Below are 25,124 nucleotides of genomic sequence, written 5' to 3'. Positions count from 1 at the left end.
TAATTCAATAACAAACTACGATTTGCACGAGATGCACGAGTGATTGGCATGGAAACGCCTTTACGCTATCGTTGATTAGTTATACTTCCACATGTGAAATAGCTGTACGCCATTCTGATTGGCTGTATAGGCCTTTTTCACATGTGAAAATAAAGCGTATAGATTTGTACAAATGAGCTTTATGGAATAAAATTCTCATGTTATGTGTAATAAAAACAGACCCAGTTATTCCTGTCAAAGGTCAGTTTGTTGATTGTGCTTATGCCACCGTCGTTTGTGTATACTAGCTTTGAAAAACAGTCGATTAAACCTTCTGCGGCATACATCGGTTTCACCATTGACCCTAATTTAGAGCGATATAAATTTTGAATTTTCCTCTCATGCTAACATGGTGACTTGGACCAAATGGAAGAAGAAGCAAGGAAAAATTGTTGGCTTCTATTTATGCGTAGATCTATGGGTGCGCGGTTAATTAATACAATGAAGTTTGTTCATGCGCACTAGAAGACAAAAATAAAATAAAATCACCCACAAGCAGTACAGAAATGTAATAGTAATTTATTTTGTGAAACAGCTTGTTCTTTGTTTATAGCTAAGTTTCCTCATTGTCGGTCCTGGCTACTCAAAACAATTCAGACGAGAAAAGTTGCATTGCAAATAATATTTAAGTACTAAAACCACAACAGATGGAGGCGACTTGGGTATTTACAGACTCGATGATTTTCGCTAGTTTTAAGTGTCTGTCTTCTCGTATTCCGGATTCTTTTTTAAGATGACAAAACCCTCCATAATCGGTGCTAGGGAAATATCTGATGATTTGGGAGTCAAGGAAGATAATTTCAAATCCGGTAGGGCATGAATCATAGCCTGAAATTAATCTGCAGTGGATCAACTTCGTTTTTTAATGGCGTTCACAGTTTCTTTATGCATTTAGGACTTTCCTTCAGCGTTCAAACGTGTCATCTAGCCATTCTCTCTCTTAATGGCAGTCATCTCTACAAGCTGGGACCCCTTTGGTTGTTATCGCGACAGAAAAGAATTTCTTGAGACCGAAATTGTCATGAAGGTATCTGGAAATTTCTTTGTTTGCTTTATCTTATTAACATTCACTTGTAAAGTCAAACAGTTCACCGGGAAAGTTAACCACTGCCATTTTCCGTCGTTGTTCCCCTATTTCTTGGGTCGTTTTAATTTTTGTACGCATAAATTTAACCTGCCAGCAAGCTCACTTGAGGGGGTGGCGGGTGGAGTTTGCTCGCAAGCAAGCATAAAGGAAGTAAAGGATACATTCTTCGGTAGCTAACTCTGCTCTTTCTCCATAAGCTAGCAATACTGGTGTAGTGTGAGTCTGAAATCCTGTTATTGTTTTCGGCTTTCCTGCTTGACCAACTACATCCACAGCCTGATGAAACAACCCAAAACCAACGTTTTAGAACGTCATAACTTTCCTTTGAAAGTCGTAACACATTCATTGACTGTTTGCAGGAAGCTAATCAAGGGAAAAATATGTTCACGCAGATTTGGAAACCATACTAAATGACAGCCAGCCACTTTCAACTCAACGCTTGCACCCCAACGGTGACGGTAAGAACTCAAGTGCACTGTATGTGAGAATCTTCTGGAAGTCAATGAATAACGTTTTTATGAAGAAACAATCACTCAAGTTAACAATTTGTCGTCAGTAAAATTAACAGCAACGTACTAAAAGCGAGACAAAGTTCCAGTATACTCGATATTCATTTTTCAAGGTGACTATTTCCTGTATATCTCCTGTAAGTGGCTGCATCGTAAGTCGATGGAAGAGAAATTTGACGCCGAGCGCTATCAAGGTCAATGAAAGCCCTCGACTTGACAAGTTCAATACAGTGTAATAGAGAACTATGTACGTAGAATTCGAAAGTGAATAAAGCCTCGTGCGGCAAATAAGGGAGATACTGTACAGAAACGGTTGTTTGAAAGCGATAATAACCCGCTCCAAAGAGTAGGACATTGGCAGTTTAAAGACTTCGTTCAACTGTCGCAGGCATGTTTTGGACCCAGGCGATGACACGTCGTATTTGTAGTTGAATTCAGTGAGCAATTGAATAATCCTGTCTTAATTATCTAACCTTTATCCAATTTGGTGACCATTATATGCTGGTACATAATAATGAAATTGTGGGTTCGGGAAGTCTAAAGACCGCGTCCGTTATATACAGGTGACCGCTGTATACAGGTCAACTTTACAGTAAATATAAGACACTATTTACGGGAAGTTGTTTGGTGATCGTAATTTCCAGGGTGACCGCTATAAACAGGGCCTTTATACACTGGTTTTGACTGTACTTAACTGCATTGTCACGCAATGTAGTACAAGAAGAAATGCACTGCGTGACCACTGCTTTGGATCTTACCTGACCGACTCTGACGGAGACTGGCAAGGGACGAAGCTCAGTGTCAAACGTGACCAGCATTCTTGGTTGCATGGCTGACACCAAGTTAAATAGGACATAGTGAGACTTGCCGAGGATAACTGTGGGGCAAAAAAGAGCCGCGACTATTACAACACACTTGGTTACAAGTGTCACGATATTCTTGATTTACTCTTACTAAAGTGCTACTATGACCAACAAAAATCAATTCTTTTTCGTTGGATTTCAAAACTATGTTAATGAAATACTAAGTGACCCAAGTTTTAAGCCTTGATTTCAGAAAGACACCTGTTTATTTTAACAGGAATTTTACTATTTAGTGGTCCGCCATTATCAACTTTAAAATCTTGAGGGAGCTGGATAAATGGAAAAATTATGTCAGTCTCACTAGTTACCGGGTTGCCTATGGCAAACCAGTCGAGGTCTGCGTTGTTTTCGTCTTTTTTTAATTTTTTTTTTTTCCCTTGTCGGTAAAAGTCTTGCCTGTCACTCCCATGCTAAGTGGTGGATTTGTGCATAGAGCCTTCTGAGCGTATTTTCTGAGGATCGAGAGGGTAGTGGGAAATGCGTACATTTCTCTGGTGGACACAGTCGAACGATTAACTTAAGGTGGCTGGAACCAGTTTCACTACTTTTAGAGACCTTCTTGTTAGATGGGTTATAACTACTATACTATATCACGTAACAGCAATGTTATGGTACCACGTCAAACACCAATTATTGCTTAACAAAATGCGCTCACAATTTTGACGTAATGGGTTACCATGGCAACATGAAAGGTCTCCAAAAACACCCTATATTTCGTCTTTACTTGCTTATATCTCAAAAATGAGCTCGGTGACCCCCATTTTTTATTGTAGAATAGTAATTAGCATCTTGAGATAGAACTATCAGCAAAGTTTAAAAAAATTCTTGGGAGCCAATTCAGAGCTACCTTAATTTTTCGAAAATTTAAGGTAGCTCTTAATTGGCTCCCAAGAATTTTTTTTAACTTTGCAGATAGTCCTATGTCAAATTGCTAATTACTTTTCTACAATAAAAAATGGGGCCACCGAGTTCATTTTTAAGATATAAGCAAGTAAAGACGAAATATAGGGTGTTTTTGGAGAGCTTTCATGTTGCCATGGTAACCTATTACGTCAAAATAGTGAGCGCATTTTGTTAAGTAACAATTGGCGTTTGATATGGTACCATAACATTTCTTTTACGTGATACAGTTTTGTAGTGACAACCCTTCTCATAAAAAGGTCCTTGAAAGTAGTGAAACTGGTTCCAGCCACCTTAACCGGCAATAGACGTAATCGGCTAACTCAATGTTGTACCCAATTCAAATCTCCCGGGACTAAGATTCTTTGTGTATTGTATTTGCATGATAATGTAGCATTCATATTTAAATGATATGGAAATACCTGGAACAAAACGTTTTATTCCCAAAGGGTTTGAATTGGGTACAACATTGAGTTAGCCGATTAGGTCTATGGCGTCGAAAGTCATGTAACGCGAATGGCGTTTTAGTGGATCTTTGAACAAAATATACCCTTATGAAGCTCAATAATGGCAAGTCAATTGGATATACAGGCGGTGGAATCTTAAAAGCGACGAGTAATGGACTTCGACAACAATCTATCGCCCGTCGAGCCGAAATCAAAGTGACCTGTATTTACCTGAAGTACATAGTAATTTGATACGATTGAGTCTCTTGCCTTCACGCACGCAATGAAATAGGAAGAGGTTCTCGCCTCTAAGAGCAAATATGTTGTTTGTTTCAATAAATTTTTCGCTGGAAAAGGATTCTGTGGTATTTTCTGCCTTTGTGAATTATAATATCATGTTGTGTATTGATTTTCCGAGCTTAAGGTTGAAATGTGATATGGGAGAAGTTTTTTAGTATTGCTCTGTAAGCAGGAAGGGTTCACAGGCCTGTTGGAAGCTTGCTTGAGTTTCAACAAAATGAGCCCCAATATCAGTGAAAAATTGTGACGCATATGAATAATAATGTAGCTGCCATTTGCAAAATGATGCAATTACCTGGTGATAAATAACGTCGAACGCGTCTTGGAGAGTAAATTTTGACTTTGCATAAACAAGACTTGTGCGATTGTGATCTTTGTTTTGACTTCGCTCATTTCATTGTCAAACTTTATAACACTTGACAGAAAAAGAAACTTACAAAAACCCGGTATCTTGCCATCATTTGACACAGAGGCTTCACTGTTTGGCGAGTAAGCATGCCGCGGTAACTTAATCACGGCGCCCGCTGAATTCCGGCCATGTCACCTTCGATTTGGCGATTTATTTGAACGTAGCAAAAATCTCCCAAAATGTTTGTCGCTGATCGTAACTTTTTATATTCTATATTCACGGTTCAAAATTAATGTTGTTTTCATGTCGTAAATATGTTATTCTCGATCGACCGTCCTGGAGACTTCCTTCTGCTCTTTCTAAAAACTGTGTATCAATAGTTATTTACTTTTGCATCAATATTTGTTTTTGCATAAAGCAAGCTAACAAGATCTGTACCTTGCTGAGGTCGCATTTGTTAGCGTTAATAGTATTTTCGGTCCGATGCATCTGTTTTATGAGGGGTATATTGTTTTGGTCTCCCATCCAAACACTAAACCCCTTGAACAGGGCTTGACTTCAGTGAACTTCGGCATTATATAGCTGTCAGATGCTCAGCGGCACGCTTAAACTTGTGGTGAAAAGGAGTTTATCAACATGTCAGCCCAGAAGCCAATGTTTCTCACTTCCCATTTATTTTCTTCAATCTTTCTGGGTTCAGTACTTTGCTAGTAACCACATGTCTTCTCAGACTATTTACCCAAGACTTCTACCATGGCACTACAATGATAGACAATACCAAAACAATATCGTGCACTGTTAGAGCTACATATTACGCAAGGACAGATCTGTTTCGTCATACCAACGTGTGAGGACCTGTGAGCCATAGGGCCTCTTCTAGTAGACTTCTTAATGACCTTGAAAAAAATTGTTTGGAACGGTGCACGTACCACAGGCAACCCAGTGTACCCTCACGGAGGGTCTAGTTTAAGAATGCAATGCGTGTGTACGCGGCTGAATTAATATGCACCACGGAGGTTTCGTGTTAAGAACATACATGTATAAGCTGCATTTAAACGCTGAAATTTTATGCAAGTGAGTAAATGACGTCACTTTTTCCTAGATCCAACCCTCTGAGGTCCAATCGGTCACTTTTGAACGTGAATAACGGCGGACCATGAAATCTAAACACTCAAAGTGAACAGCCTTTGGATAAAAATCAAAGCTCAAAATATTGCCAGTCAGGTGTTAAGCAAACGCACTTTCAAAAATCGAAGGAAAAAAGTGATTTCTTTTATTATAGCAGCACTTTAAGCACCCTACTAGCAGAGGCTTTCTTAACTCAACGAGAAAGAAAGGACTCTGCAGAAATCGTGTTTAGTCTGTACTGAGTATGCGCAAGCCGTAGCTTGGAAACAGTTTCAAACCCAGGCCAAGTCTCCATCGCACTCCGAGACGCCATGTTGATTTTCATACTGAAGGCTCGATTTTGACCTTCGCCTTGTCAAAAATATGATGCGCGCGTTGCCTAAACCGATTTGACTGGAGAGACTATTGTAGCCTAGAGACTTGGGCTGCAGCGACTTAAAAGACTTGACACGTTTTCTGCAGAGCCTGTCTTTCTTGCCCTGGTGAGGGCGCTCGCAGGGCGCATTTCAATTATTAATTAAGGAAAGTTTTTGTATTGATGAAGAAAGAATACCATAGTTTCGCCAATGGGGACCATGTTGGTGTATTACAGGGTTTTTTTCCATCGTCGTTAGATAAGGATGCAGGAGGATGAAAGTGGATTGGAATAGCCAGGGGTTTTTTTGGAATACGGACAAGGCGAACTAAAATTGACTGATTTCTTCATTTTGGCGGTTCCATACCAACAATGACACGTCCGTCTGCAATCAGCCCTTGTGCAAAATCTTGTTAGAAATGAATACTGGGCAAGTTGTAATATTATTATTTTACATGGGATATTCAATATAATATTTAAAATGAACAGAAAAATAAATTAATGTCTTACCATTTTTCACATCCAAGAATGACACCAGAACAGAGAGAAGCCCTCCAACAGCGACTGGCATCATGAGAGAGCGATCACAGTGATAAGGCCCCAGCGTAAGAGTGCCTTTACCAAGATGGACTAAACCCTAAATACCACAAAGATCAAGATGAGACGGACAAGAAAAGCCAGAGCGGTTCCTTTGAGATCATAGAATAAATCAAAGTTGTACTGATTACACCGCCAAAAAGATAATTTGTTACGTCATCTAATGTATTCCAAGGCTCAAATGACATCTGAACTTTCGGGTCTTTCTGAATGTGCGGGAGAGCATTGTATTTTCGGTCACTTGGGACTAGTCTTTATTTGGAGTTGTTTTGTTTTCTGTCTTTCGTTTCTTTTGTTTTACCTAATCTATGCTCCGGTACCTGCAAAAGGAACCCAAATTTCGGACTTAACTTGTTCCACAGTGATTTATCGACGTCAATAAACGGAAAATCAAACTTGTGTGAGTGCTTTGCCGTTCCTTAAAGTGGTACTATGATCAAAAAATCATCTCCTTTTTTTCTTCAGATTTTGAAAGCGTGTTTGCTTAACACCTAACTGGCAAAATTTTGAACTTTGAGTTTTATCCAAAGGCTGTGCATTTTGAGTGTAAGTTTTGGATTTCACGGTCCGCCATTACTCACGTTCAAAACTGGCCGATTGGACCTCAGAGGGTTGGATCTAGAGAAAATGACGTCATTTACTCACTAGCTTAAAATTTCAGCGTGTAAACGCAATTTATTACATATGCAAAACACGGGTTTAAAAGTCTGGAAGCCCGAAACTCCCGTGCTGCATATTAATTCGGCCGCGTACACACGCATTGCATTCTTAAACTAATGAGTCTTTGACGTCATTTTCTCCTCGACCCAGCTCTCTCAAGATTTTAAAGTTAGTATTGGCGGACAAATAAATAAGAAAATTCCAGTTAAAATAAACCGGTGTCTTTTTAAAATCAGAACTTAAAACTTGGGTCAGTTAGTGTTTAGTTAACATAGTTTTGAAATCCAAAGAAAAAAAAGAATTGTTTTTTTGGTCGTAGTACCACTTTAAGTAAACCGATCCACACTGGTAACACAACACCAAAGGCATCTTAAACTCCATGAAACACCGTAAAGCAATCGAGGAGAAAGGGAGGTAGGGTTTAAAGCTTATGCGAACAACCTCTTCCAAGAAGAAAACTTGACTTAACGGGGAAAGGGTAATTCAGCCGTTATGCATTCCACCATATTTAAGCGATTCGAGAAGCTCGGATGCCCTTATCGTGTTCTAAAAAACTGACCTTATATATGCTTTTTAGATCAGACAAAACAACTCAACCGCAAAGTTTTCCGACTTGAAACATATTCCTTTTCAAGAAACAAAGAGTTTTGTTACCCAAAATATGCCCGAAAGTTTCGGGACTTTGGCGAAATGCGACGCCCCCTAAAGTCGAGAACCAGCACACACCCAGGCCTCTTAATTAAGGCAAGAACTAGAGTGTGGATCCACATTCCTGGAGGACAAAGTGCTCTCACCACCAGTAAGGCCTTAGCACCCACAGAAATACCATTTCTCACAGAGTTTCTTGTGAACAAATAAAGACAAAGAAGCTTCACCTGTGCGAGTCGCACCATAAAAAGATTATTGGCGTCCTTGTGATAATACATCGCAAGCTGTCGGAGCATTCCTCCAAGACGAGCATTATTGGTTCCTGCACAAAAAAAATGCAACAGCGAATAGTTACCACACATAAATTAATTGCTTTAGTGTTTTCCCTTTAATGCGTCGTTCGAGAAGCAAATGCACGAAACCAAGCGACAATTCTGATCTCAGTTCATTTGAATTTTGTAGAGTGTCCCAAATTAGTGCCAATTATCTGCCGAGGTAACAGGCGCCTTGGGAAATGTGACGGTGAAGAATTACTGCGCTCTTGCATTTCATGTCTTTTCTGATTACTCTGAGTTGAATTTGAACTTGAGCCCGAGTTGCCTGGCTCAATTCAAACCGTCGCCGACCATCTGAGAGTGATCGAGGAGGTTTGATCAAAATTCTGGCAACAGACCGTCTTAATTAACTGCTTACCGATAAGAGAAACCGAACTTATGCAACACTAGACTTTGGGGCTGGCTTTTCATTTTAACGGTAATTGCTGCGTTTGTAGTCGAACTCTGAGAATTTCAAAGCAAGTGGATTGGGTGCACGTTCGTCTTGCCCGAAGTCCGCCTTGCTCCAGCACTTCGGCATGACTTGCGCCGTCCCAGTCAACTCCCAGTCTTATGCCATACTGACCTGCTCCGACAATTCCCATGGCAAAGATAGAATTGTGTGATACTTCAGCATCATTGTCATGCGACAGCTTACTCAGAGTATCCACTATACTGAGTTGAGGATTAGAGGCCGACAGAATGGCAAGTGCTAGAGGAACTGCACGACGAATGACTGGCTCACCATACTGCAACTGAAATGAACAAAGGGTAGATGTGTGACAAAGAACACGAGTCGACAAAGGGAATAACCGAGGGTCAAGCCTAGCATTTGATCGTACGCCATTTTTTTTTTCGTCCTGTCTCACTGCAAGGGATGGTCGCCAACTACCATCATCAAGGTATCCCAAGGGGAAACTTAGCCATTCGTTTCGGACAGATAAAAGACTGCTTTACTGGTCACCCAAACATAATCCATAGGAAAAAAAAACCCCTATCCAAATATGAGCAAGATGTAGCTTTAGAATACCGTGCGGTATTTGTTAACTATTTGGATGGCAAAGACTGATTAACGATACAGAAATATATGAATATTTGTACATCACACAAAAACTATACAATATGGGGACTTATGGATTTCGGACGGAAAGGTTTAATTTTGCTACCGATGGCAGAAAGAATCAAATAAGTAGAACACTGTTTACATGTGAAACACAGAATACGTCTTCTTGATAAACTATTTTTGGTGCACAATTTACATAAATAAAAGTAGGTCAGTTTGTGCTACTGTGACGATAAGGTTGTCATTTGTAGTGCGTTACTGCCTACATTTGAGTTTCACACATTCTGTCACGCCTTCTGGACTATTGTTCACAGTAGTATAAAAATTAAAAATTGGTGGTAAACATCGCACGCGTTGAGCAGATTCATCCCTAAGGTGGCCTACTTTCTTTTATCAACTCATTTCGTACAACTCTACACCCACAAAGAAAGCATCACCGTCCACGGTTTCTCTGAAAAGTGAACCCGTTCGCAAATCGTAGCAGTTACGCCGTTTAGGACCAATCATTCACATCTTTTACTACGTCATTTTTCTCTGAATAAAAGGTTTATTCTCTCGCTTCCGTAACTGATTCCCAGCCGGGATCTTCTTCACGCGTACGTCAGTCCTACAACGTTTGGAGATTTGACAGATTAAGCATATTCCGCGTTCATGGCAAACGGTTAGCGACAGGCCGAAATTTGCGTTTGTCAAAAATCAAAGAGACTTGTTTTTGATTTTAGCCAATTGAAGCAATTTGTACAAAATGCCGTCCGCGTCTCAAACATGCGCATGCTTAAGCTCCCTATTACATGCAGAAGCACATGACCTTAAAGCCTGTAACTTGCAAGTCTGTTCTTTGAAACAAAGTTGGGGATTTTAGGACACCGATTTTATGCCCAAATAAGGAGAAAAATAAGATCGAGGCTGAATGCGCGGGAAAATGCACGAGCTACGTTACGTCCTAATAAGGACATTTCTTAACTGAAAAAAAAAACCCCAGCTCTGAACCAGAGTTAAACGCTTTTGCCCAAGGTCGTGAGCTTCTGTTACATGGAAGGAAGTTTCGTTAGAACTGCAAACGTGGACAGACTACGTACAGGTCATCGCATGGGGCCAAGTAAACTTAATAATGGCAATTGAACTGAGCGGAGTGTGATTTCAGACCAAAATTGCACGACAGTCGACACGAAGTACCACTTCATTACATCCATTTAGAAACCGCACAATTTAATCGCTCAAATACAGGATTTGAGAAAAAGCAAAGTTTTGGGAACAAAAGTTGCAAAATTCCCCATATAGTAGCTTTCTTTGTATTTCATTTTCCTGCAATTTGATTGGTTGTTTTAAGCAAGCCTTGGAATCTGATTGATTGCTTTGTTTCGTGTTCCTTTCTCATTGGTTGGAGAAAAGGTGCGATTTAAACAAAAAACAGTGCGATTCGAGAATAAATCGCACTGCTGAGAGCCAACCAAATTGCAAGGATCGCCAGCGATTTCTTGAGTAAAGAACTAACACCAGTTACGCGTATTTCAGAAGTTGCAGAAATTTCCAGAGTCGCGCAATTTCTGCAACTTCTGGAAATGCAAGTGATATTAATTCTTAATTTTACAAGGAAACTTGCGATTACTTGTTTATAACATAAAGGGCAATATTTATTTTTCTTTTATTAAGAAGGTCAAAAACGGACGCTGCTGCGCAATTTTGTAGGAAGCCATTTCAGTGTTCAGTTAGCGTCAATGAACTGTAAAACCCACCAATCAGATGAATCAGCCCTGCTAAAAAACACTTACGACATGAAATTTTGCCCGGCACAAGCAACAAAATTAAAGAAAAATGCCCTCTGTCTCAGCCAATCAGCTTTTTTTAATTTTGCTCCCTACATATTGAGCCCCAACTCATTGACGAGGCTACAAGCTATTTGTATCACCGAAAGTGGTGCTACCTTTTCATTTGGCCTGATTGTAAGCTACGGTGGACAGCATCTCACGTTAACCTACCAGATGGTTGCACGTTCTGAGGGCCATCTGAGCGCCTATCTCCTCCCCCATTGCCACCAAAGCTATTCCAAGCACAGCCACACCCTGATGGCTGCCATCATCTGCTTTCTCTGCTTCCTTCTTGTCTTTGTCCTTATCTTTATCTTTGTCCTTGGAATCTTTCTCTTTTTCTTCATCATCCTTCGCTTCGAAGTGCTCACTGCAGATATGAAGCATCTCTTGAATTTTAAGAACGTTTCCAGTACCTGACAAAGAAAAATGACAAGCAGGTATAAGGGTAACTAACTAACGCAGTCGGTTTTGGGGGCATCACGCAACCCTCTCCCAAAGCGCCGCGTGACGCCGCAAACAGTGACCGAGTAGAAGACTGGGGACCGTTGCTCGGAGCTTGTTTGGCGCAAACCGTTGGTTAAGAGATATCAAAACTTATTGGTTTCCATGGTATTTAACGATGGTTAGCGCTAACCATGCTTCGAGCAACCCGGGCCTGACATTTTCTGTATTGCGTGACAAAACACGATTGCCTCAAGTGACATTGCACGACCTGCTTGCAGCCCAGATATCAACAAACACAATGAATTTAAAATATACTCTTTAAGCAAACTGGTATTTTAAGCTTGCAACTTGTGGGGCCAGGTATAGAAGGAACCAATTCAAATAAAGAGATGCTGGGACTTGAAATTTAGGAAATGGAACATTCTCGCAATTGAAGTAAAGTAGGTGCTGAATGTTCACCTCTAGATGAAGGAATGAAAAAAATGCAGGGCAGTGTTAAATAAACGAACTCCAAGAAACAATCTGTTGACTATTCAAAATTCGGCTGATAATGAGTGCGACCAGTACCCGACTCCTGGTGCGATTTGAATTCAACCAAGCACCATTTGCAATGAACCACGGTATCTCTTTGACTAATGTGGCAGAAAACGCAAAAAAATGTATTTATTCATTGATGGTGGGTCAGGTTTTTAACTAAAGAAACACTGTTCGATAAAAAGAGCGAGAGCCTTACCAGCATAAGCACAGACTTCTACAAGGATACAAGCCCACTTTCCAAGCGGCTCAGGAACGACTTTCAAGGCTTCTAAAGTGGCTTCGGCGGATTCCTGTTTGCCTGTAAGAACAATTATGAAACTCACAAATAATCCGTAAAGAAAGCTATGGCTGTGTCATGAAGGAGATTTCTCTTCATTTCGAACTTTAAAAGAGCCTTAGTTCCATTTCCTTTGTTCAAATGCTATGAACTACAAAGATAATCGATGAACAAGACAGTTCACTGCTGATACTCATTGTCTTCGGTTCAGAACTGGTGCCAGAAAAGAACTTTTCCCTGCCTTGATATTATAAGAACCAAAAACGACCAGACTGAATGTTTTCGATGCAACAGGAAAAAAGTCCCTAGTGGGACCTAACGCGTGACATTGTGACTAGTTTTGAAGACAAGATGAAAAAAAGGCGGCTTCATTACCTAAGAAGGTCAATCCAAGTCCGAGAGCTAAGTTCCGCGCGTTGGTCTCCTTGATTTCCGATTCGGAACGCTCCATCATGGTTTGAAGAATAGTTGATGTCACGTCACCGTTGCATGTTCCTATGGCAACCAAACCGCAGGCAATTGCTGCCATGCCGATTACCTGCACAAAGAACACAACTCAGCTGAATATTCAGATAATTATCCTGATATCCCTGCGCAAATGAGGTTAAAACAACAAACAAACGTTACCTTTGCAGCTCCACAATGCATCCGCTTTTTCTAATTCCTTCTCTCAATCTCGTTTTACATGTATGTAATAAATGTACGAATTTGAAGTGCGCGTTTATATAGAGAGAAGGTAGAAATGATCCTGGACAATTTAAGCAGTTGTCTCTAATGGACACCTGACAAATTCAGGTGGCCTCATTCATCGAGTCCTGCTCCCAACCGAATGGCTTAATAGCTTAGTTGGCAGAGCATTGCACTGGCATCGCAGAGGTCATGGGTTCGGATTCCGTTTAAGCCTGGATTTTCTCAGGCTTACTGCGATGGTCTTTCTAACTTTCACTTCACATTTTTGTAAACCAAACAAGAAAAATATTTGCACAGAACGGAGTTACAGCGCTGTATCTCCAAAAAATAACGGGATCGAACATCTATTGTTTGAAGTGATGCACAAAGAAGATGATAGATCACGGCGGCCATCTTTTTGGGATCACCTTGAGACCTCATAGCAAGTTAAAAGTTAGACGAAAGCAATGCGGCAATTTTGTCAAAAACCACTTTCAAAGTTTTTCCGCAAAACAACGAAGGAGCTTAGTCTTCACCCATAACTTAACTGGTTAATGTGGTCCCAACAAGATGGTGCGGCACTTATACAACTATTTGGCACGGAGAAAAAAATAGGTTACTCGAACAGGCTTTCTTTGACATCAGGGAATTAGTCTAAGTGGATTTTTTTTGGGACACCAAAATGGACACCGTCACGTCATGTGCATGCGCTGTATACGAGTATGCGTTTCCGAAGTCGAACCGGTCTTTCCAGTTTCCCACTTCGAACCGGTCCGGTCGCCATCACTGAACTTTAACCGATCGTTCCTTGCTCATTGAGTTAGAAGGATTTAAGGAAAAAAGGGTTAACAAGGCAAGGCAAGGTAAGGCAAGGCACACGAAGTGGATGACAAAAGTCGTTCTCGGAGTCAGCCTCGTTCTTGTAGTAAAATGATGGCCGGTATTACAATGAACAACGAGTCCCAATCGATACAAAATTTAGAGTGACTGCATATCGTATTACCTCCAAGTTTGATTTGGAATCACTAAGAACACGAAGAATTAGGGACAGCACATCCTGTCTGTTCGAGCCTGCGTAAGCAAGGCCAAGCCTATCGGAAAAAGAAAGCAGGTTACGAATAAAAAATACGATGATCGAGTTCCGTGAAACTGCCTCAACGTCAGTCTCACATTTATTCCAAAAACTTAATAAATAAATAAATAAATAATAATTAAAAAGATTAAAAAAACAACCGGTTCCACCCACGTCAGAGTTTTTCTCAACCTCGTTCCCAGGGTCTCTCTTCCTCTCTTCCCATCAAGAGAGACCCTTGGTGACGTAGGCCTGTCGTAAGCTTGTCGCATGCGACAAAAATCGTACCGTGTAAATAGGCCCTAATGGCTCTGCATGTCTCGCACGTGCACTTCACATTTTGCTACATTATTGCCCTGACAACGACGACAAATAACCCAATTGGGGGTCATATGGAGGACGTGAGCACGCGAAGATAAATAGTCAAATTTCCTGCGAAACAAACATGGTTCGGTCCAATCTTATTCCTGGAAAATTCACACACACTTTCCACCCCGATAAGGGCTAAATCGGAGAATAGTAGAGCCGATTTAGGGGTGCTATTCTACGGTTTAGCCATAGAGATGTTCTCCGAGTGTACGATTCAAGCAGAGAATAGACCATATTCGTACTCTCAGTATTGGACTGGAACTAGCTTGCAATGGAGGCTAATGCGGGGGAATATATTAAAAAGTATTTGCATTTGAAAAGATTCCCCCGCATTTGCCTCCATTGCAAGCTAGTTCCAGTCCAATACTGAGAATACGAATATGGTCTATTCTCCGATTTTACTCCTTCACGCAGCAAAACATCTCCGATTCTCCGATTTTACCATTTCATCTAGGGAGGGAAAGGTCACCGATTCTACGATTCTTCCGATTTTCTCTGCATCCAGCAAAAAGTCTCCGATTATCCCACTTCACTATGCTACCCGGAAGTTTATCTTCCTTGCACGCGTTTCGACAAGGGGGACCAACGCAATTTTCGTTACTACGTCTTTTTTCGATGATCAACTCCACGGGACTGATTGGTGTTTGTGTGCCATTATACGACGACAAGTACTGTAATTCCTATTTCAACTGGAAGAATCGGAAAAATAGAGGAACCTTGGAAACTGAAGCTGGGAAAATCAGATAAATCGTAGAATCGGAAAAAAAGAAATATCTTAAATCTCAAATCGTAGTGTCAGATTATCTTATTATTCCCCGCACTCTAACGGAATCTTTTATATACGAAATGATTACAGTAACGGGAAGTTAAATTTTTACAACAGAAAATGATGATTCTTACAAAACGTTTTCACAGCTGTCGTGCTTGCATAACTGCTTACCCGACGACGGATCCAAGTCTCATTATATTGTTGTTGTGTAATACGTAATCAGACAATAAAGCAAGCGCTGGATCACATTCATTTCTGACACCAGAGTTCACAATGCCGCAAGCTAGTAAGGCACCAGCCTGTCAAAAGAAGACAGTTAATAATGGCAGAGCATTAAATAGGAAAATTACAGTTAAAATAAAAAAGGTATCTTTTTGAAATCAAGGCTTGGGTCACTTAGCGTTTAGCTTACATAGTTTGGAAATCCAATAGTAGCACTTGGAATAACTATATTCTAGAAAAATGTTTTTCTAGTATTATTACTTATCCAGCTATCTAGAGGGTTCGACAAGACCACCCGAACCACACTGAATCCGTCCCAGCAATACAATGCTTAAACAACAGTTTACTGTTAATATGACGAAATGCATTACACTGTACCTATTGATGATGACAACGGCATGTTAAGAACATGTCTAAAGAATTAACAACATGCAGTACCTTAATGTAGTCTTCTGTAGAATACAAGTATTTATCGATCTGAGTCAGACCAGCATCAACGTCCCACAAGAGGATCAGTCCCAGGGAAGCTGTCGTACTCATCATACCTATCATAAAACATTTGCAAACTCATCAAAATAATATTGTTCTCTCTTCATTTCATCTAGATGAAATGAAGCATCACCCTATAAATAAAATTGCCTGGGGTGAAAAGAGGAAAATCTTTAATAAAGTGGCATTCTTGTCAAGGAAAGGGTTACATAGGACATTATTTTAGTGTCAACATTCATGTTGTCAATGGCATAATGTAGAGTTAAGATTAAGATGTTCTAACCATGCTCCTTGTTTTTGTAAATCCACTTGTTCCCATCTTCCGTCAACAGCTTGTCAGCACCAAATGCAGCATTAACAAATGAATTCACAAATGAAGAGGCTAGATTTTGCCTTGCAGAATCCAGAGCAACACCACTGGAAACCCCTGTTGAGTGAAAATGCAAAAAACAATGGATTTTTAAAAATTAATGAAAGATAACAAATTTACAATCAAGTTAGCTTCCTTCGTAGCCCTTATTGGGGGGCATCATGCAACACTTGTTCTATGGGGTGGGGTGGGCTGGGGCAGGGGGTGGAGGGACTGTTGCATGACTCCCAAAAAGCGGCTACAAAGGAGCCTATAGTCAAGTGGGGGATACACTAAAAGAAATCCAGCACAAACCCCTAGAAAATCCTACAAAGATGATAGAGGTCCACCACATAATTTATTACTAATTTTTCAAAACGCCTTGAGCATAAGAGGTTAGACTGAACAGTACCTTTGTTTTCGAGGTGAGTCTTGTAAATATCTTCAGGAACTTTTGGTTCCATGATATCCAACTAATGGTTGAAAAGAAACAAAAGATGTGTCAATGGTGAGATTTCTTTTCTTTTTTTTAACAAAACAGAGATAAGATCAGGCAGTGTTAGCCCAAGTGCTTATCTTTTTGTTCCATTTTTAAAAACGGCAAAATTATCAATTTCAATTTTATCTTTAAGATGGCTGTAACCAGTTTCACTAATTTTAAGAGATCTAATTAGAAGGGTTGTTACTACAACACTGTATCACATAACAGAAATGTTATGGTACCAAATGAAACACCAATATGCGCCCACTACTGTATGTACTTTACTTTAAATCAGATGCTTCTTTACTACATGATGTTCAAAATCAGTGTGCTCCACTCAATACTTCAATTAATACACTTAATCACACTGAACAAATTCATTCCTATTTCACACGGTCTGCAATAGCTGGAAACTTCCACATAGAATGGTCGAGAACAGAGAAACGGTTATTTTCCTTCTCTAGACTTGGTACGAAAATTAATATGGAATGGTATCCCCTCTAAATTTCGCCAGCTTAGGAAAACACACTTTACACGTAAATTGAATGAATCTGTAGACCATAAATTATTCATATTTTCAGTATTAGACTGGAACTAGCTTGCAATGGAGGCTAATACAGGGGAACATATTAAAAAATATTTACATTTGAAAAGATTCCCCTCTATTAGCCTCCAATGCAAGCTACTATGTAGTTCCAATGAATCCAATACTGGGAATACGAATAATAATATGGTCTATCGCTTATACAATTTCTTACAATTGAGGAGATGAATTTTGATCTTTCAAAGTGTATGACTTTTCTTTAACAGTCTATATAATAATATCAAATCATTTTTAGTACAGTTTTTCTTTTATGTACGAGCCGTTTGTTTGCTAAATTCTCGTTTGTGTAACTCTTGTCATTTTGTCTTTTTGTTTACTTTGTTGTGAGGGCCAGCAAAAATGTCATAGTGTCAGTGGTCTGCCTAGAAAAACAATGATAACTGTGAGCCACCATGGTCTTGTTTGTATAATCAAGATTTACTTGTAAATAAGGTGAAAGTAAAAATAGGTTACCATGGCAACATGAAAGCTCTCTGAAAACACCCTATATTTTGTCTCACTTGCTTGGTAACCCCCACTTTTTATTGTAGACTGGTTCCTGAGAACCAATTCAGGGCTACCGTACCTTAATTAATTAATTTTTTCCAAAATTTGGCCCATCCCTGCCTCCTTTTATATTTTCTGTTTTATTCAAACCTTAGTTCAATGTTCTAAGTAGTTATGTTTATGTTTTGCTTGATTTGGTTGTCAGTTTCCAGTCGCTGAATTTGACTAAATTTCTTGACACAGCCCCTTTAAGTACGTTTGTTTTCAAACCATGCTTCTTAACACTTAAACAATAAGTAGGAACCTTAAACTTACAAAAGGAATGGAAGGGAGTAACTTTCTTACCTCTCTAGCAAGACTGAGAAAATTGTTGTTCAGATGAGCATTGGACATTATCTCCACTAAGTCATCATAATCATCCATATTTTCATCTAACTCCAGGTAGATCTGTTGCCTGGCCAACATAAATGCCATCTGTTTTTGGATCAATTTTTTGTCTTCACTGAATAGAAATTAAAGAATAAATTATATAATGAAACTTTGTTAATGTCTCTCACAAACAACGTTGTCAAAAGGAAACTTACTGGTTGAGTCAATTATTTGAGGGTGGCAAAAGAACGCGAGCCACTTAAAATAATCTGTTCTCACTCATCACCTAATTCTTCATGGTTACAGCCTTTGATCTGGCACTGGAGTTTCCAGTGCCAAAACTAAATGTTTTGTTACTGTTAGGCACTATTGATTGCAATGACCTATTGCTGTAATTCAGTTTTAACTGCAATGGCAAGTAATAAACATACATTATATCTATTTATCATACAGCTCTATCTCAAGAATTAATTTTTCAAATCACAGAATGTACTTCTAAAATGCACCCAAAATAGTTTTATTCGGGAGTTTAATTCACGCATTGGCATTGATTCCAGTCCTAGAAGTACACAAGACATTGTCTTCTGAAATGGCCCAACTGCCACAAGTATTCGGTGAGTAGTTCAATGACAGAGCATCCAAACTACAGTGTACATGTAGTAACTGTTCCAATCCTATTTTCACATGAGCACACAGATAACTTTTAGTGTAGTACCTCAAAAAGTTTTCCCCTCATAGTGTATCCACGCATTTTAGCGGGCGTTTGAATTATACGCAAAAAATTTTGGCCAAGCCAGTTGGGCCCTGGTAACTAATGATGTCAAAGAAGTAACTTGTTCAAATCTCTTCAGAAAGAAATGTGCAAAATGTAAGAATAGAAGTCTTGTTGAAAATCTAGACCTTTTTGTTAAGTCTTTATGGAAATGTCGGACAATAGTTACCCTTCGGATGCTGTGAATGTTCTGACAATTCAAAATGGAATTACATCCTTGACTTCTTGGATTAGTTACCAGGACCCAACTGGCTCGGCCAAAAATCAAAGGCCCACTAAAATGCACGGATACAGGTTATGAGGGAAAATTTTTTGAAGTACTGCACTCCAGACACCATAGATATCAAACCAAAAGTTTAAAAAATGGGGAAACAATTAGCTTTAAAATGTTGAAAAAATTAGCCCAGACTATTCAGCTATAAATATTATACATTAGCATTACAATGATCTACCCTGCATATGATTTACCTTCCAGTGCAAGAAACGAATATGTCCTTGATGAGATCTACATCATTCAGCTGAATGGCCAATTTCATAGCCTCAGGCTGACGATCAAATTTTCTGAAGATATGCAGAGCAGTTTTCAGCAGTGTACTATCCTCTGGCTCAGGCACATAACTAACACAGCTGCATGTAGAAAACAGAACAAGTAATACACCTTATTTCCCCACTCTAAAAAATCATCAACAGGTCAATAGTATTGACTAGTTCATAGGATCATTTTTTCCTTCTTTTCCAAAGGTCTGCAACTTGGCTCCACGATGAAGACCACTCATTCGACACTCTGCTCAAAGTCAGTGTTCTCAATAAGTTTTGGAGTAGACGGCTTAAATATAAAAGTAGGCGGCGGCAGAAGCGCTTTATCATTGTTTATAGCACGTTTATGACCGAAAAGTAGACGGCTCTAAATTTAAAGTAGCCGGTTTTTTAGCCGGCTGCCGGCACTTAATGAGAACCCTGCAAAGTTACAATTAAGCTTATTTTTATGTTAGGATAACGGTCAATCTTGTTGAGTACTAGAGAGGCAAGGTCAGTGAGACACCTTGAGACCTGTACCTGTACATGAACAGTGTTTTGCTAGCTTTTCTTTGATGCCTCGGTTGTTGAAATGCCTGAAACAGGCAGCGCTATCCTGGGATACATGTACATATTAATCAAGCAGATAGTGATTTATCAAGTGGATTGTAATGTCGACTGAGGAGAGCAAGGTGTACCCTACAGGTGCTTACAAGCTGCAGAAGGTGAAAATAAGGATTGTACACAATGGTGCAAGGTAAGCACACCACATTATTCTGCTTTGATCTTCATAGCACCTACACTGCAATCTTTGTTTCATTGCTATTTATCTGGTATTTATGACACTGACCTTGTGAGATAGAGGCAGACTCGCTGAAAGCTGTTCTTATCAACATACTGATCAAGTAGATCTAATTGTTCAATCTCCATAAGTAAATCACACGCCTCTGTTTCTGCATTGTGCAGCATATTGTAAGGAATAATCTCTCTTGCAAGAGAAACCAAGTCATCCACTGATTCTCCTTTATCTGTTCTCTCACTGTACTCTCCTCTTATTTCTTCAGCCAAATGCCTTTATGTCAAGACAATAATCACAATTTAATAAGTGCCACAGAGTAATAGAGCATGTGAGTATATCAAGTAAGTGCTACTGTAACAGTATATCATTTAGTCTTTGAAGGATCATGGTAGAGTTAATGTATGCCTTGGGGCCTTTCTTTAAAATTAATTTGATTGTTTCTAATATTTAATTTATTTTTGTAATTACATGTTTTTCTAATATTTCACAAATTGTTTACAATAAATTATTTAATTATTATATTTATGATAATCATTACTGTGCCATTAATTACCATTGCCATTATAATCATAATCAATTTTGTAATAATTATCATTAATTTTTATCTACATGTAATATCCTGGTCACATTTTGTCATGAAGTCTCCATTATAACCCATGATAGAAAATTTAAAAGGTTTTTAAAGTTTAACTTCCAGTATGCTACGGGTGTGAATAGGTCATGTGATAGACCTATTGGTGCATTCTTAACAAAAGGTCTAATTTTCCACTTCACCATGCCAGTTTCAAAACAGAAACTGAAAAAAAGAAAATTTTACAGCGCACTAAAATTGAAAGTCAAAATGGCAGAATATTTTTCTTATAAGCAAACAGATTAATCTCAGTACAAACAAAAAAAGTTAGGGTTACATCACTTCAATATCAGTTTCAATGGCCCTGAAAAGTCTTAACAGGTGATGATGATGTTTATTTGAAAATTTTCTTTGAAGGCCTCACCAGCTTTAGATGGCATGTACTAAAACCAGGAACGCCAGAACACCCTGGAAGTAACCCAAAACCCTCAATTTGGCTAACCCTAGGCCTAAAAACCAACTTAGGCCTCACTAGGCCTAGGGTGTTCCAGTGTTCTGGGGTGTTCCGGGTGTTCCGGAGTGTTCCGGGGTGTTCCGGAGTGTTCCGGTGTTCCGGGGTGTTCCGGTGTTCCTGGTTTTAGTACATGCCGCTTTAGATTGATACCACTACTAACTGTATAATACTACATTTTCAGTTCTACTCACCTGACATATTCATGACCCCAAGATTCCAGCTCTTCCTTTGACCCCAACATTCGGAATTTCAAGCACTCGCGACCCTCACTAATTGTCATGCCAAGTACAGAGATGATGTCTGCCAAGAATCTCTATAAAGTTGGAGAAGGTTCATAATTTCCGTTATGGGAAGAAAAATTAAAGCACATCTTTTTTACAATAAATTATTAAGTACAGTAAACACCCACAAATAAGAACTTCTAAGTCTCTAGAGATTTTTCTAAGTGAGGCTCAATAGGTTCTTATAAGAATGGTATTTACAGTAGTTTTACATGTAGGCTGTCCTTATTTTTTCCAATACTTTTCTCCAATAATATATTTTACAAAAACTCTGAAACAAACGAGTATCCTTGACAAGATAATAATAATAATAATAATAATAATAATAATAATAATAATAATAATAATAATAATAATAATAATAGTAATTAGCCAAGCACAAGTGCTATACTAATAGGGGTGTAACGATTAATCGAATTCTCGATTAATCGCGATTATGACCGTTCGGTTCGATTCACGATTATTTGATTCCACGTTTCGATTTTGGTTCGATTTTTTGCATACCTTTTCAAAAGTGCCCTCAGTGAGTTATTATATTGTAAACTTAGAATCCAGATCTCAATAAGATGTGCGTTTTTCATTGACAATCGATCAAAGACGCTAACTTGCAGTTCTTGCGCCATGTTGCTTGGTAAAAATGTTGCCCCTCTACCACCCCTTGAGAATTTCCAATAAGGCAAACCATGTGCGTGTTCATTGTCACGTTCTCAAACATGGCGACGAATGACCAAGCGATTGTGAATCCGCCTGCTTCTTTTCGATCCGCAGTGTAGAAATATTATGGTTTTCCGACTGAAGACGGAACAACAGACAAGTCTAAAACTATCTGCAAAATTTGCTTCGCAACTTTCAAGTATTGTGCCGGTTCGACCTCAAGCATGAGCGCACACTTAAAAAGTCAACACAGCATTGATGAAAAGTCAGAAGTGTTGCAGTCAAAGACGGCAAAAACTTCGCCGGGTACCAAAAACAGTACTGAAACTGGACAGTCAAAAATTCAGGATGTTCTGGAGAATAAGTTGCCGCGGTCGGGCAACAGAGCAACGGCAATAACGAAGTCTATTGGAGTTTTCATTGCAAAGGACATTGAGAGTTTAGGGTTGTATGTTGTTTACATTGTGAATCATCTTGCAAGAATTAAAAATCATTAATATTTTGCATAATCGAATCGAAATAATCGAAACCGAAAGGCAATAATCGAAATCGAATCGAATCGAAAGGAACATGAATCGTTACACCCCTATATACTAATTGGGGAGACTGGAAAGAACTCAAATGAAATCAAATCAGCTAAATCAAAATGTTGGTTTTGATGAAGGGAAAGCCAGAGTACCTGGGGAAAAACCTTTCGGAACAGAGTAGAGAACCAACAAACTCAAACCACATATGGCATCATGTCCAGGAATCAATCCTAGGGCCACATAGGTGGAAGGCGAGCGCTCTCGCCACTGTGCCAACCCCACTCCCCTTACTCCTCCCCCACTGCTCCACAACTACATGTAAATCACAAAACGAGAATGAATTTTAGTTAACTTCAAAATATGTACTTCAAGTACAGAGTGACCTAGGAGAAAAATAATTACGGTCACCTTGTTTTCACCATCACCCCAACTGGCATAGATCTCTTTCAAAGTATCAAAGTGTGGTCTCAGAAATTTCAGAGGCTTTGGAACGGATGTCATGGAACTTGTACTCGCTCGGATTTGTGATCTCAGAGCTTCCAATGCAGGCTTGTGCAATTGTACATTAGACTCCTAATAATATCAAAAGGTTTGACAACTGTAAACAGAGGTGTATGAGGTACACTTGCAGAAGGCCCACACCCACAGATAAGTTGACCTCTAAAGTTGAGAACTTAAATGTAAAAATCAACAAAAACAGAGTACCAAGAAAAGAGAATGCTTAAGTGTGTTCTCCAAAGAAGTACCCTACTAAAAATCAAATTGGTGACCTCAGTGATGGTAAATTCATCTTAAGGTCTCGGTAAAGGCAAATGAGGTGTCTGCCGAAAAATAAAATCATTGCATCCCTATTTTTTACATACATGTAGGGTCAAACTATATAACATATTAAAGTTAATAGATTGAATTATAAGGTTTTAGTTTTTGGTATTTAATATTGCCATTTAGTTTTGAGGCCTCAAATGCAGAACCACCTAGTCTGCTGCAGAAGCTCCTGCCCCTTCACTTTATTGCGAAAAAAACCACATTTTGTTGCATCTTAGTCAAAGATGAATGCACCCCAATACCGTGTGAGGAATTTTGGACATGTTACCAACTGAAGGAAATATCACGCACCACTCTCACGCACCACTCTCACCCCATACTTAAATTAGTCTCTGAAGACAAATGAAAAATTTCTCACTCGGTATTTAGTTGATATACACTCGTAAACGCGACTAAATTATGAACGGTTGTACTTTGTCAACAGCATCGCGTTACATCTCGTTGTTCATCTCAAATCCTTACCGATAATCTTTCAACCAACATTGTTAGTTCTTCTTGCAATTGCTTGTCCTCTTCGCTCTATAAAGTAAGTGTTAAAAATTATTTGCTTCTTCGTTTGCAATTGGGAGCGAATTGAAGAAACTTGATGAGTCATTGTCAAGCCTGGTATTTTCACGATTTTGACACATCTAACGACTAAATTACTCAGTTTGAATGATATGCACTTACCAATTCAGGTTCTTCTTCTTTTTTGGTTTCATCCTTGGATTTGCTCTCCTCTTTTTTCTCTGAAGTTTCTTTCTCTTTCTTCTCAGCCACAGGCGCCATGTTGGATCGCTTCGTCTGAGCTTGCAAGGAATTGCGGGACTTGGTACCCAATTCTCTTTCCCTACTTTGGGTTCGTTGTGTCCGTTTTTTAGGACCACTGTATTAGGACTGGGGCAGGACTGGGTGGACCCTACCATTTGACCTGCGATCAGGCTCCTTAGTCATTGGTGCGAAAAGGTACGCTTGACCGGTTACTTAATAATATGATGGGTCATTATGATGGAGACCAAGGTATTTTAAAAACCATCTAGTTTTCCGAAGGAGTCATAAAAAATAGGTATAAAAGAGTGGAATCTTCAGGCATGTCAGTTGCTCCAAGAAGGGGCTATGGTAGGAAATTGCCAGTGGAAATTGGAAGAGGAATTTTTCCTAGAAGGGAGCGAGAGGGATTCAAAAAAGAATGAGAATTGGTCTCCGAGAACTTAAGACATAAATTCTTCGCTTCCCACGAGACACATCCTTTAATTTTTTTTCTTTCCACTGGCTTTACACATGGTACATTGGGCTTTCCATAAAAATAAAGGACAAGACTAAATTCATTTTGAAAGCCTCATTTATTGATTTCGACTGTTTTCTAAAAGCTGTTTTTTCATGTTTCGGCATCGCCGCCATGTTGGTAGATGAAAACAGAAGATCTCTCATTAGCTCCTTTGGTTCGCCTGCCAGCAATTGTATATTGCACCATGGTTAT

The 25,124-nt window shown here is 39.3% G+C and overlaps 1 protein-coding gene across 1 annotated transcript; it reads right to left on the bottom strand.

The window, feature by feature from the left end:
- Positions 1-538: 538 nt before the first annotated feature.
- On the bottom strand, positions 539-24,447 carry LOC138022181 (26S proteasome non-ATPase regulatory subunit 2-like). The gene is made up of 21 exons (XM_068869215.1): positions 24,335-24,447; positions 24,128-24,184; positions 23,249-23,413; positions 21,570-21,691; positions 20,345-20,566; positions 19,447-19,605; positions 18,183-18,339; positions 16,679-16,739; positions 16,201-16,344; positions 15,867-15,973; positions 15,378-15,505; positions 14,000-14,087; positions 12,703-12,865; positions 12,247-12,348; positions 11,238-11,482; positions 8,782-8,950; positions 8,109-8,203; positions 6,487-6,613; positions 2,394-2,512; positions 1,288-1,402; positions 539-809 (listed from the first exon to the last, which is right to left on the bottom strand). Exons 1-21 carry the CDS (start codon positions 24,431-24,433, stop codon positions 733-735), a joined length of 2,721 nt encoding a protein of 906 aa, XP_068725316.1. The 5' UTR covers positions 24,434-24,447; the 3' UTR covers positions 539-732.
- Positions 24,448-25,124: the final 677 nt, after the last annotated feature.

The sequence above is a fragment of the Montipora capricornis genome, chromosome 10 (assembly GCF_036669925.1).
Source record: "Montipora capricornis isolate CH-2021 chromosome 10, ASM3666992v2, whole genome shotgun sequence".
Classification (NCBI taxonomy): Eukaryota; Metazoa; Cnidaria; class Anthozoa; order Scleractinia; family Acroporidae; genus Montipora; species Montipora capricornis.
The sequence above is the reverse complement of the archived record's forward strand: the minus strand, read 5'-3'. Positions and strand labels throughout refer to the sequence as shown.

What these genes read in the sequence shown, in the direction of transcription:
- LOC138022181 (XM_068869215.1), bottom strand. Translation starts at nt 24,433, where the DNA reads ATGGCGCCTGTGGCTGAGAAGAAAGAGAAAGAAACTTCAGAGAAAAAA. An exon ending in ACTTGGATTGACCTTCTTAG is followed by an intron (nt 12,349 to 12,702) that starts GTAATGAAGCCG and finishes TTGTTCTTACAG; the next exon opens with GCAAACAGGAATCCGCCGAA. An exon ending in AGAGTTAGCTACCGAAGAAT is followed by an intron (nt 810 to 1,287) that starts GTATCCTTTACT and finishes CCAAATCATCAG; the next exon opens with ATATTTCCCTAGCACCGATT.